The sequence below is a fragment of the Lipotes vexillifer genome, unplaced genomic scaffold (assembly GCF_000442215.2).
Source record: "Lipotes vexillifer unplaced genomic scaffold, Lipotes_vexillifer_v1.1 scaffold213, whole genome shotgun sequence".
NCBI classification, from domain to species: domain Eukaryota; kingdom Metazoa; phylum Chordata; class Mammalia; order Artiodactyla; family Lipotidae; genus Lipotes; species Lipotes vexillifer.
The window spans coordinates 6,098,506-6,112,822 of NW_006780610.1; the positions used below are offsets into that span (position 1 = coordinate 6,098,506).

Here is a 14,317-nt window from a genome sequence, read left to right on the forward strand (position 1 = left end):
CATTCCAAGGTCGCCATTTGCCCCTTTGGTTTACCTCTTTTCCCCTCAGCTTTTATCCGCTGTCCAATCGGATTTGTGTTTATCTAAAGTCAACCCCCAATGTCAGACTCAGCCCCTGTTGTCAGCCATCCACCAGGCCAGATGAATCCTGAGTCGTATTTCCAGCCTTGGTCTGGTTGGGGTGATTCACAAAGAAGCCCCAGGGGAGGAGGAGGATGCACTTAGCAGGGTCTATTACTGTCTGTGAAGAGGGCTGAGAAGAAACGCTGCAGCCTGAAGTGCGGGGTGGAGCTTCTGCCCCAGGCTTTCCCTCTTGTGAGTAGTGTTCCTTGAATTAACCCCAAGGAGAACGTCTTTTCATCCATTATGGTAGAATATCAGAGAAGACTTAATTAAGCTCAGTAAATAACACCTTCAGCTAACACAGCCATTGTTTAGCCAAAGACATCATGTACTTAACCTTTATCTCATATCTTCTTACTCCATGAGAATTTTGCAAATGAAGGAGACTCAGAGTCCAGGAGATTTGCATTTTCATTTCTTTCATTTATTGGTGTAAGCTCCTACAGGGGGAAGGAAACTCAATTGAGCACCTAAAATTGGCTAGATCTGGGGGCTATATTCTTTCTTACACTATTCTATTTAATCTATTTAACCCTTACAACAATGTTAGGAGGGAGTTATATAGGTCTCCCATGTTTTTGCGTGAGCAAACGGAAACACTGAGTGAAGTAACTTGCTAGGGACACACAGCTTTAATGCCGAGGCTGGGATTCAAATCCAGATCTATAAAAATTCCACAATGCATTCTTTTTTCAACATACTTTGCTTTATTTAACAGTCATGAAACATTCATTAAGCATCTAAAATGTGATTTCACAGGTTGAATTCACAGATGAAAGATGCAGTCCCCGACTTCAAAGAACTCACAGCCTTGTGGAAGAAATCTGCAAGTCAGCAGACAATAGAAATGCAATGTAGAGTGATTAAGTACAATGACAGACTAAGAACAAAGTGTTTAGGAACAAAAAAGGAGCAAGTGACAGGTCCTGCCTGAGGAAGTCCAGGGAAGATGACCTTTAATTAACCAATGTCCATTGCATTCCAGGTCATGTAGAGCATGGGGGTGCACAGGAATAACAGCCAAAATTTTGTGGTGGGCACTGCACTAAATATGCATCATCTATTTCATTTAATCCTTACAGCCTTGATCCTGAGTTGAACTTTGAAAGATGGCAAAAGGAAAATGGAGGCACACAGTCTCTTCCAGCCCTCCTCTGCCCATGGTACTACCTCTAGGCTGTTAGGAGAAGATAATGAGAGCCTTGAATAGTGAGACTTAACCTGGAGCAAAGGCCTCATTCTGGGCCTGAGGGCAGGCAGATGAGACAAAGGCTCTTTTGCTACTCGTGCTGCAGTCCTAGCGACTAGCAAGGGAGGGCCAGTGCCCAAAGTGGCTTTCACTACAGTGTCAAAAGTCCAGGAAGCCTATCCCCTTTGTGGTCTGAAGGATATTAAAATTCACTCCAGCTTGCCCCAGATACACCCCTGCCGTGCCTAGCCTGTCTGCCAAAAACCAACCAGCCTTGATGATCTTGCCTGCTTTGCCCTACGCTTCTAGATTGTTCCCTTGTGTTCTCTCGGGAAATGTCACCTCAAGCTGTGCTTCCATTGTGTCCTTTACTCAATGAAGTACTCAAAGCAGAGAGGTTATTTTCAAAACTGTCCCGCCCAACCAGAGTCACCACATAAGAGCCCTAGTTGGGTTCCCAGAACTTGGATGTCACATTGATAATAATAACTAAATTCAATTGAGAACTTACCAGAAGCCAGACTCTATGTTAGGCGTATGACCCACTTCACTTAATCCTTAAACCAACATTAGGTGGCATTATTACCCTTATCATTTTACAAATGAAGAAATTGAAGCTCAGAGAGGTTCAGAAACTTGCCCAAGGACAAATGACCTGAGATGGAGATGGAATGGGAACCTGGAATCTGTTTCATTCCATAGCTGACCTATGCTGTTTTCAGTGTCTGAGATGAAACTAGGAAATGTCAACACATAATGCATGAGGCATCTACAGCCAAACTTCAACATGGTCTGTGAATCTATAGTCAAGGAGACTTAGGAACACTCAAGCCCATGAAAGAAATTTAATTGATTAATACCAACACAGTATTATTCAGACAGGTAAGGTGATACTTCAATATACCAGGGTCCCTTTTAAGGAGATACTTTAAAATTTGGGGGCTTCCCTGGGGGTGCAGTGGTTAAGAATCCGCCTGCCAATGCAGGGGACACAGGTTCAGGCCCTGGTCCGGGAAGATCCCACATGCTGGGGAGCAACTAAGCCTGTGCGCTGCAACTACTGAGCCTGCACTCTAGAGCCCGTGAGCCACAACTACTGAGCCTGCGTGCTGCAACTACTGAAGCCTGAATGCCTAGAGACTGTGCTCCAAAACAAACAAGAGAAGCCAGCACAATGAGAAGCCCGCGCACCACAACGAAGAGTAGCCCCCGCTTGCTGCAACTAGGGAAAACCTGCATGCAGCACATAGCCAAAAATAAAATAAAAATTAAAAAATTAAATTAATCATTTAAGAAAAATATTATTTGTCCACTAACACTTTTTTTTTTTTTTTTTGGCTGAGAGGCATGTGGGATCTTAGTTCCCTGACTATGGATCGAGCCCATGTCCCCTGCAGTGGAAGCACAGAGTCCTAACCAATGGACTGCCAGGGAAGTTCCTCCACCAACACATTTACAACATTTTGAATGTTATTAACGGTAAATACACACGGTTAAATGTATTTTAACCGTGTGTATTTAAGGTGTGTTGAAATTTAAATGGAAATATAATCGTATGTCAAAAAGGACATCTGTAACTTGATGCTTGGGATTCTTACGGTTTACTTGTTTATGAATTTTTGTATCTTATATTTCTAAAAAAATCAACTATTTATATTGTGTTTCTAATTAGTCATCTTAAGAGAAGATATTACGTTTCTAAGAGATAAAGAGTGACCTTTTTGGGCTATTATTTGTAAGCACCTTTCAAATAACATTTATGAATATAGGTAGTCTTTTTTTTTTTTTTGCTGTACGCGGGCCTCTCACTATTGTGGCCTCTCCTGTTGCAGAGCACAGGCTCCGGACGCGCAGGCTCAGCAGCCATGGCTCACGGGCCTAGCCGCTCCACGGCATGTGGGATCTTCCCGGACCGGGGCACGAACCCATGTCCCCTGCACCGGCAGGTGGACTCTCAACCACTGCGCCACCAGGGAAGCCCAATATAGGTAGTCTTTATTTCCCCATAAATGAATAACAAGCCCAATTGGATATAGTTGTCCCTATGGGCAGGATACCATAGTGTTTAAGGGTATGGAGATGACTGCCTAGGTATAAATCTTGGTTCCACCACTTAATAAATGTATGACTCTAAAGAAGTAATCTCTCAGTACTTCAATTTCCTCATCTTTAAAAAAGCAGTGAAATAAGAAAAAAAATTACACGCATACCTGGGAGATATTGTGGGCTTGGTTCCAGACCACTGCAATAAACCCAATACTGCAATAAAGTGAGTCACATGGCTTTTTGGTTTTCCAGTGCATATAAAAGTTATATTCACGCTAGTCTGTAGTCTATTAAGTGTGCAATAGCATTATATCTAAAAAAATGTACATACCTTAATTTAAAAATTCTCAAAACGCTAACCATCATCTGACAAGGCAGGGTTGCCACAAACCTTCAATTTGTAAAAAGCATAATAAAGAGAAGCACAATAAAACGAGGTATGCCTTATAAGGTTGTGAAAATGAAATGAGTTAATGCATGTAAAGCCCATATGCATATAAAGTCCATTTTAGAAAATCCAGAAATTATAGAAAAATAGAGACAAAACCAGAAATCACCCAATCTCAGTAACTTGATGGGCAGTGGCTAATCCTAGTGGTGCTTCTGTACAAATTAGAAAAGTTGGCCCTTCCTCAAGATACTTGACTGCCATTAGCCAGGCAGTTATCTAAATGGGGGCACTGTTTAATAATTACACTGGGACATCAGGCATAAACCAAGTGTCCTGAGCAAAACAGGACATTTGGTTACCTTGTCTGTGGATGAAAATGTAGGATGTTTTCAATTTGAGGCTATTACTGGTTGTGTTGAGATGAACAAATTTGTACACAAAGTTTTTTCTATATTTAGAATTTAGGCTAGATTCCAGCACCTAGCAGGCACACAAAGGGTATTTGTTGAATAAAAATGAATGAATGAAAGGGGGGAAAGGACTGGAGGGATAGGCAGACTGAGATGGAAGGAATAGAAAGGAGAGGATGAATTTGCTAAATAGTATGCTACATTATTTTCCAAAAGGGTTATATCAGTAGTGGAGGTTTCAATTTGTGTTAACATATTTTTTTTTAATTTTTAAATTTTATTTATTTAATTTTGGCCGCACTGTGCAGCTTGTGGGATCTTAGTTCCCTGACTAGGATTGAACCCAGGCCCCTGGCAGTGAAAGCACAGAGTCCTAACCACTGGACCACCAGGGAAGTCCCCAATTTGTGTTAACTTAGATGAAAAATGGCATCTCATTATTATTTGCATTTCTGTAATTATCAGTGAAGATGAATATTTTCCATATGTTTGTTCATTTATTTTGGCTGTTTTTTATTGCTATTTTATGAAATTATATAAATTCTTTATAAAGATATTAACCACTTATAATTTTTCTTTGCAATTATTTTTTCAGTTTAACTTTTAATTTTTGTCTTTTTTTTCACATGGTGATTTCCAACCTTCATGCAGGGAAATTTATTGATATTTTGTTTTGTAATTTATCATATTAAATCTTAGAAATTTCTCTTCCTGACAAAGATCTGATATTCACTTCTATTTTTTTCTCATTATTTCTTTCAGGATTTGATTTTAAAATATATTTACCTCTTTAATGCATCTATCTGGAATTAGTTTGGTAATTTTTTTTTTTTGTAAACCAGTTATTTTAATATCATTTGTTGACTATTCGTTTCTCATTGATTTCTGATGTCCCCTTATGGTAAAAATTCATATATATGGGATCTGTCTCTGTGCTATCTTCCTCCATTTGGTATTTCTTTAAATTCTAACTTTTTTTTGATGTTTAAAATCAATCCAGGAAAAGAATATGAAAAAGAATATATGTATATATATAACTGAATCACTTTGCTGTACACCATAAAGTAACACAACATTGTAAATCGACTATACTTCAATTAAAAAAGAAATCAATCCAAGTGGTCAATTTAGCTTCAGTCAGAGTGATAACTACCTTCAAAACTATAGTACCTGTGTGGAGAAAGCCTGGAAGGACACTTAGTTGACTGTGGGGGTGAGAGGTGATCAAGATCAGGTAGAACATCATAATCACTTGAAGCCAAGACTCCCCACCCTCCCCCCATAAACAGATAGAGAAATAAATAAATGTTCTACAAAACACAGCAAGTTTTCCCTTAACAAAGGAAAGCCATAACAGAGTGAGACACTTTAGTTAATCCAATGTTTGTTATTGAGAGAGGTGATCTAGATTCTGATTAGATCTGCTGGAAGATTTACCCAGGTATTGAGACCAAGCCTTCTGATAGGTTATTTGCTTGTTGGCTCAATAACAATAGAGTGACGGAGTGTGCGCAGCTAGCTGCTTTCCAAGGAGATGGAGGAAGGGGCATGGCCACTGAGACACCTAGTGGTGAGGATCTTTACTGCATCGTTAGAGCTCGCCAGCTGGGCCCATCTAGGAACCCCTTATTACCGGGGAGGGTGGGTTTGGGGAGCTTAGGTGCCCTCTTTTCTGCTCCAAAATAACTTGAGACCTCTATTGTTTACATGAAGCTACAGAGATAAGTGCTGATAGATCTGGAAACTGAATAGCTTCTGCAAAGTTGGATCTGTGAAGCTAAATTAACACAAATTAAGCTGACCAACATGGTAATTCAGGTCCTGGGATAGAGTTGAAGACATAAATTTAGCCAATTCAATTAATATTCATTAGGGAGCAGCAATGTGTTTCATCAAGCATATTATCTCCATCCCCTACCTTCTACGCCTCATAAAAAGTCAAACCAGAGGATAATTATACTTTCTACTTATTGAAATTATAGTTTGAATTGTAAGTTCACCCATATTCAGAATATTACAGGCTGAAGATTGTTCTACATGCCGTTCAGCATAATTTTTCACACATTTGAACTATGGAGTTATGTTTAATATCTGAAATTAGTCATTTATGACTAGGGGCATTCTTCAATGGTTCAGAAAAGGGAGATTAAAGGATTTGTTAATTCACTCATTTATTCATTCATTCAAAAATATATTGAGTATCCACCACCAGGTTGCAGGGATTTGGTGGTTAAGAGAATCTCAGTCATTGCCCTCATGAGCTTACAGACTAGAGGGTACAATTTAGAAACTCTGTACAATACAGTGGGATGAGTGCTATGAGAGTACAAGTACAGGGTGCCAATCAAATGAAGCAACTTTGTCTTTCTTTGGGGTCACAGATGGCCTTCAGAGAAGCGTAGGTATAAGTCAAGTCCTAAAAGATGGATAGGAGCTAACCAAAAAGTGGTAAGAAGGTAGCTAGGAAAAGATTATTTCAGGTGAGAGCAAGTTAAAAGAACTAAAATGCAGCCAGTGTGACTGCGACAAAGAATGCCAAGAGGGAGAGATGACTGGAGAGAAATGTGATGGCCAGGAAATGGAGGTTCACCTTAGGAACTTAAGAGTTTGTATTTTTCTCCTATGGGCAATACGAAGACAACAAGGGGTTTTAAAGAGAAGAGTAAGAAGCATCAGATTTGCTTTTTTAAAAGATAATTTTGATTGCTGCCTGGAAAATAGAAAGAAAGAGGGCAATCGTGACACCATTTTTTTTTTTTTCGGTACGTAGGCCTCTCACTGCTGTGGCCTCTCCCGTTGCGGAGCACAGGCTCCGGAGGCGCAGGCTCAACGGCCATGGCTCACGGGTCCAGCCGCTCCATGGCATGTGGGATCTTCCCGGACCAGGGCACAAACCCATGTCTCCTGCATCGGCAGGCGGACTCTCAACCACTGCACCACCAGGGAAACCCTGTGACACCATTTTTAGGAAGCTTTTGCAAAGGTCTAGGTGTGAAATCATGTTACCATGATAGCCTGGATTACAGTGGTGGTGGTTTTTCAATCTGTAAAATGGGTAAAACAATATTATCAATCTTAGCATTGTAATGAGGATTCAATATAAAGTACTTGCTACAGTATCTAGCATATAGTAAATGATCAATTAATTTTGGTTATTGTGGGACTTCCCTGGTGGTCCAATGGGTAAGACTCTGCGCTTCCAATGCAAGGGGTCCAGGTTCAATCCCTGGTCAGGGAACTAGATCCCGCATGCATGCTGCAACTAAGAGTTCGCATGCCACCACTAAGAAGCCCACATGCCACAACTAAGACCCGGTGCAGCCAAAATAAATAAATAAATATTTTAAAAATTTCTGGCTATTGTTATAATGTTGGCTATTATTTGAGGCAGATATTTCTTATCATATTAAAGAATTTTCCTTCTGGTACACACACTAAACTTTTAACAATAGGGTGTGAGTGAGTGAATTAGGATTGGATTTTACACTAGAAACATATTCATGACTTGAATCCTATATAGTTAATGTGTGTAATGTACTACTCATGTAATTTTTTAAAAGTAATAACTAAGCATGTAATTGAACCTAAGAGTCAACATCCAGAATGAAAGAGGAAAAGGTATAGCAGAATGGCTAAGAGCCTGAAATTTAGTCAGAGAGATCTGGATTCAAATCCCAGCTCTATCATTAGCTGTGTAACTCTGGGAAAGTTACTTAGCTTCTGTAAACCCCAGTTTCCTCATCTGTAAAATGGGAATAATTATAGTATCTAGATCATAGCATTGTTTTGAAGATTGAGATAATGGAGTGCCTGGTACAAAGTAAATGGTCACTAAGTGGCAGCTATTCCATTATGTGAAATGGAGGAAATAAGCACATTTCCACTTCCAGAGGTGACTGGTATAGTCTGAACACTTCTTCACCCAATAAAATAATAAAGATTTTTTTATAAGAATTATCCTCCTGTTCCAAATTTTAAAAAAATTCAAAAGTCAGTGAGTGTTGAATTTTATCAAATGCCTTTTTCTCATCCAAATGCTTTTTCTTATTTGATTTATTGATGGGATGTATTAGCTTAATACTTTTCCTCTAATATCTTAATCACTTTCCTAATATTAAGACATTCCAGGACTTCCCTGGTGGTGCAGTGGTTAAGAATCTGCCTGCCAACGCAGGGGACGCGGGTTCAAGCCCTGGTCCAGGAAGATCCCACATGCCACGGAGAAACTAAGCCCGTGCACCACAGCTACTGAGCCTGCACTCTAGGCCCGTGTGCCACAACTACTGAAGCCCGCGTGCCTAGAGACTGTGCTCTGCAAGAACAGAAGCCACCGCAACAAGAAACCCATGCAACACAACAAAGAGTAGCCCCTGCTCCCTGCAACTAGAGAAAGCCCATGCACAGCAATGAAGACCCAACACAGCCAAAAATAAATAAGTAAAATTTTTAAAAAAGAATAAAATACAGTACAAATCAATGTATCTATGAAACAAAAACAGACTCACAGATATAGAGAACAGACTTGTGGTTGCCAAGGCGGGGTGGGTAGGGGAGGGAAGGAATGCGAGTTAGGGATTAGCAGAGGCAAAGTATTATATATAGGATGGATAAACAACAAGGTCCTGCTGTATAGCACAGGGAACTATATTCAATATTCTGTGACAAACCACAAAAGAATATGAAAAGAATATGAAAAAGAATATATATATATGTATATAACTGAGTCACTTTGTTGTACAGCAGAAATTAATACAACATTGTAAATCAACTATACTTCAATAAGCTTTATAAAAAAAATAATAAAAGTCATTACAAACCTTGCCTCTTCGAGAAGAATACACTATCCAGACTTTTTTTTTTTTCTTGTGGTACACAGGCCTCTAACTGTTGTGGCTTCTACCGATGCGGAGCACAGGCTCCAGACGTGCAGGCTCAGCGGCCATGGCTCACGGGCCCAGCTGCTCTGTAGCATGTGGGATCTTCCCGGACTGGGGCACGAACCTGTCTCCCCTGCATTGGCAGTCGAACTCTCAACCACTGCGCCACCAGAGAAGCCCTATCCACACTTTCATTATTGAACTCAATTTGTCTTCTGGGCTATAACATTCAAGAGCCTCTGATTTTTTTCATAATAGCTAGTATTTATTGAGCACTTAGCAAGTATACTAAACACTTCACATAATCCTCACAACTTCCCTAAAACACTTCACATAATCCTCACAACTTCCCTAAGGAGTGTGGGAGAAAAGTGAAGGACCTTGGGACAAGGCCCTGGAGATGAAACCAGAGCCTGAAAACTGTTACGTTTTCATTCATTCATTCAGCATATTTATTAAGCATCACTGTCCTCATGTCTGTTAGGTACCAAAGGTACAGCCTTAAAGAACTCTAACAGAGGGACTTACCTGGTGTCGCAGTGGTTAAGACTCCGAGCTCCCAATGTAAGGGGCCAGGATTCGATCCCTGGTCAGGGAACTAGATCCCACATGCATGCCGCAATTAAGAGTTTGCATGCCACAACTAAGGAGGCTGCCTGCCGCAACTAAGACCCAGTGCAATCAAATACATAAATTTAAAAAAAAAAAGTTGACAGAATTCCAGCCTAACAGAGGAGACAGACAATAAACAAGTGAAGAAATAAACAAGATAAATACTACAAATTGTGAAGAGAGCTCTCATATACATTACATCACATATAGGATGGTGTAACAGAGGCAGGGAGGGCTCTTCTGTGTGACATTCAAGCTGAAATAGAAGAATGAAGAAGCCATAACTCTGCAGAAAGTTGGGGGAAGAGCACTTTGGGCTGAGCAAACAGCAAGACCAAATAGCTTGAGGCAAAAAGCATGCAGACAAAGTAACTTGATAAATCCTAAGAAAAGATAAGGGCTGCCTGTGGATGGGGTCTGAGAACTAGAGAGATAAGACGGGGAAAGTAGGGACTTCCCTGGTGGTGCAGTGGTTAAGAATCCACCTGCCAATGCAGGGGACCCGGGTTCGATCCGTGGTCCAGGAAGATTCCACATGCCACAGAGCAACTAAGCCCGTGTGCCACAACTACTGAGCCTACGCACCGCAACTACTGAAGCCCACACGCTCTAGGGCCCGTGTGTCACAACTACTGAGCCCGTGTGCTGCAACTACGGAAGCCCATGGGCCTAGAGCCTGTGGTCTGCAATGAGAATCCCATGCACTGAAATGAAGACCCAACACGGCCAAAAAAGAAAAAAAGATATACTTTGGAGGTAGAACCGATTTTTTGATTTCATGCAGAGGATAAATCCTTGTTGTTGTTAACTATATGATGCTATTTATCATGCTGGGGGACACTGGAAGGAACAGGTTAGGTTGATAAAATCATGAGCTCCAGTTTGGACATATTAAATCTGATATGCCAGCTAGATCTCCAAATGTAGGTGTCTAATAAGTAGTTGGATAATTTGGGAACTCAGAGAAGAGCTCTATCCTACCATGGTAATAAAATGTAAAAATTATTAACATTTAGGGCTTTCCCTGGTGGTCCAGTGGCTAAGACTTCGTGCTCCCAATGCAGGGGTTCGATCCCTGGTCGGGGAACTAGACCCCACATGCTGCAACTAAGACCTGGTGCAGTCACATATATAAATAAATAAATATTTTTTAAAAAGATTATTAACATTTAGATGGTGTTTGAAGTCTTGAAGAGACTATCTAGATAAGAAAACCTAGTTGTTAAAGTGGGCCCAGAACTGAGCTCTGAAATATCTCATCATTTAGGGGTCCTAAGATGGAGAAGTCAGCAAAGGAGACAGGACACTTAGGCAAGAGGAAAATCACGAGCGTGTGGTGTCACAGAGGCCAATAAGAAAAGTGTTTCATGAAAGACAGAGTACCACCTATGTTGAATGCTGCTAACAGGTAAAAAGAGATAGTATAGAGAACTGTTTATTGGATTTGGCAACATGTGGCTTATTGGTATCCTTCTCAGGTTTAAGAGAAGGGTGGACAGATTGAGTTGGATTGAAGATGAAACAGAGGTGAGGAAATGGAGACCTCTAGTGTGGGCAATTCGTTTTAGTATTGTTGCAAAGAAGAGTGAAGAAATGAGATGACTGGGTAAAAGGGAGGGTTTGTTTATTTTTAAGACGGAAGTGATTCAGTAGAAGTAACTGATGCTACAGCAAGGAAAAATCCTTGAGAAGGTATGGGGGTGGTGGTGTCGGATCCACAGCACTGTGGGTGGGGTTTGCCCTTTGGTTGGGGCAGAGACACATCTTTCATGGTACCAGGAAGTCAGAGATGATGGGTGCAGATGCAAGTAGGCTTGTAGCTCCTAGTTGGATGAGAATGTTCCTGATTGTTTTCTCAAAGAACTATGAGAAGTCATTATTTATGGTAGAGTGAGAGAAGAGGGTGTAGGAGTTTGAACAGAGAAAGCATGAAATACACTATCTCTGGAAGTGGGAAAGTGAACTTACTAGAGAAATTCAGTAAGATTGCCAGGGAAAGTCTAATGCCCTTTTGTGGTCCGTGGTCAAAATTTAAAGTGAAAGCCTCAGCCCTTGTTAAAGAAGGTGAATTCTCTGGTCCAACCAGAATTGGGGTTTTACCAGGTGAGTATATGGGGAAAGAGAAAAACAAGAGTTGTGGCAATCGTAACATCTAAACTGGGTTAACACAAGTTATGAATATAAAAATGTGAGAGAGACTGAAAAAGTCATACATTTAATGGTTTGGCGTTTTGTTTGTTGTTTCTTGCTTTTGGCCATGCAGCCTGTGGGATCTTAATTCCCTGACCAGGGATCTAACCCATGCCCCCTAAAGTGGGAGTATGGAGTCTTAACCACTGGACCGCTAGGTGAGTCCCGGTTTGGAGGTTTTGACGAAGCCAAAGAATCAAAGTTACTATGTTAGTTGGGATGCTTGAAATAGAGATTTTTTAGGGATGTTATTCTTGGCAATAACAAACAGGAATAACTATATATGATGTGGGTGGGGTGGCTGACATAGGATGGAGGGAAGATTGTTGGAGGTGAGTAGGTAAAGGATTAACAGAGTATTGGGTGGTCATCCACACAGATGTTAAATGATGTACAGAAGTAGAAAGAAAGACAATGAGCCATGAGCTAGTATTAACTGAGGGAGGAATGATCCACCCAAAGGTCCATAGATGATACTAACTAGGAGAGGTATTAAGGGAAATGGCTCATGCACTTCAAAGTAGTTGGAGATTTTGAAGTAAGAAGGATGCTGTCCATTTGTTGATTCCATATATATATATATTTTAAAATATATTAATTTTATTTACTTTTGGCTGCGTTGGGTCTTTGGTGCTGTGCGCGGGCTTTCTCTAGTTGTGGTAAGTGGAGTCTACTCTCTGCTGTGGTGTGCGGGCTTCTCACTGCGGTGGCTTCTCTTGTTGTGGAGCACAGGCGCTAGGCGCGCAGGCTTCAGTAGTCGCACGCGGGCTCAGTAGTTGTGGCACAGAGGCTTAGCTGCCCCGCGGCATGTGGGATCTTCCCGGACCAGGGCTCGAACCTGTGTCCCCTGCATTGGCAGGCGGATTCTTAACCACTACGCCACCAGGGAAGCCCCATATATTTATATTTTTGAATTTTATTTTTTATTCAGCAGGTTCTTATTAGTTATCCATTTTATACATATTAGTGTATATATGTCAATCCCAATCTCCCAATTCTAGATATTTTAATATTGTAGTTTTTTTTTTTTTTTTTCGGTGCGTGGGCCTCTCACTGCTGTGGCCTCTCCCGTTGCGGAGCACAGGCTCCGGACGCGCAGGCTCAGCGGCCATGGCTCACGGGCCCAGCCACTCCGCGGCACGTGGGATCCTCCCGGACCGGGGCACGAACCCGTGTCCCCTGCATCAGCAGGCGGACTCCCAACCACTGCGCCACCAGGGAAGCCCTTAATATTGTAGTTTTAAAGTATCTTAATCTGTTCATAAAGTGTTTTGAGGTAGCAGAATTAAGAAAAATGTTAAAATCTTTCTGTGATTCATGTTTGTAAATTACTAGTCTATATACACACACACAAAATCAAGGCCTTTCTCTTTCAGCAAAGAGGGCACTGAAGCTTATTGAGACATTTATACGCTAGACCAAACCACTACTCCAATGAGGTTCCAAAATGAAATTAGTAAGATGGTGTGTGTGAAATCGGTTAAGATTTAATTTCTCTAATTTTATTGGCCGAGCACGAGGCAGAAGAGATAGCAGGCACTTCATTTATGCTTTTGAACCAGAGACTGCTGTTCTTTCTGGGGAAGGATACCAGCAGGCTGCTCCTAAGAGCAATCAAGAAAGAAAGGAGCCTTCTAACATCTCTCCCTAGGAACTGCTGATAGGGCCCTGGCTATTTGCTTTCACGGGAAAATTGCTCTGGAGAACCCATTCAAATATCTCCCAGCAAATCACTGTGGCCTACAGCCAACTCCTTTTCCGCTCATTGGCCGACTAGAAACTTCAACCACTCCATGCCTCCCGCCTCTCATCGGGAGCCAATAGGAAAGATTAGTTTTTCGTAACTTAGCGTCATCAAGTACAGTACTTGCAACTGGCTTTTGGAGCTACAGATCGAGAAGTAGGCGGGGCCGTGCCAGCCGGCCTATATAAGAAGAGGACAAAGGCGGCGCGCCGCCTGTGTCATCCGCCATCTTGTGCGAAGCAAGGTGGCCTCCACGTTCCCTGAACGTCTTCTTCGCTTCTGCCTCGACCGCCCCTTGATCACAGACATGTCTCGGGACCGGTTCCGAAGTCGGGGCGGTGGCGGTGGCGGTTTCCACCGACGCGGAGGGGGAGGCGGCCGCGGCGGCCTCCACGACTTCCGCTCCCCGCCACCCGGCATGGGCCTCAATCAGAACCGCGGACCTTTGGGGCCCGGCCCGGGCCAGGGTGGCCCCAAGCCTCCGATCCCGCCACCGCCTCCGCACCAGCAACAGCAGCAGCCACCGCCGCAACAGCCGCCACCACAGCAGCCGCCGCCGCTTCAGCCGCCGCCGCACCAGCCGCCGCATCCGCAGCCGCCGCATCAGCCGCCGCCGCCGCCACAGGACTCATCTAAGCCTGCCGTCCCTCAGGGACCCGGCCCGGCTCCCGGAGTAGGCAGCGCTCCCCCGGCCTCCGGCTCGGCGCCGCCCGCCACACCCCCCACTTCGGGGGC

At 42.5% G+C, this 14,317-nt stretch overlaps 1 protein-coding gene across 1 annotated transcript in view; it reads left to right on the forward strand.

Moving 5' to 3' along the window:
* Positions 1–13,889: 13,889 nt before the first annotated feature.
* Positions 13,890–14,317, forward strand: part of SFPQ (splicing factor proline and glutamine rich) — an 8,692-nt gene continuing 8,264 nt past the window's right edge. Inside the window, exon 1 of the mRNA XM_007453865.1 lies at positions 13,890–14,315. Within this exon, the coding sequence (XP_007453927.1) occupies positions 13,890–14,315 (426 nt within the window). The remainder of the gene's footprint in view (positions 14,316–14,317) is intronic.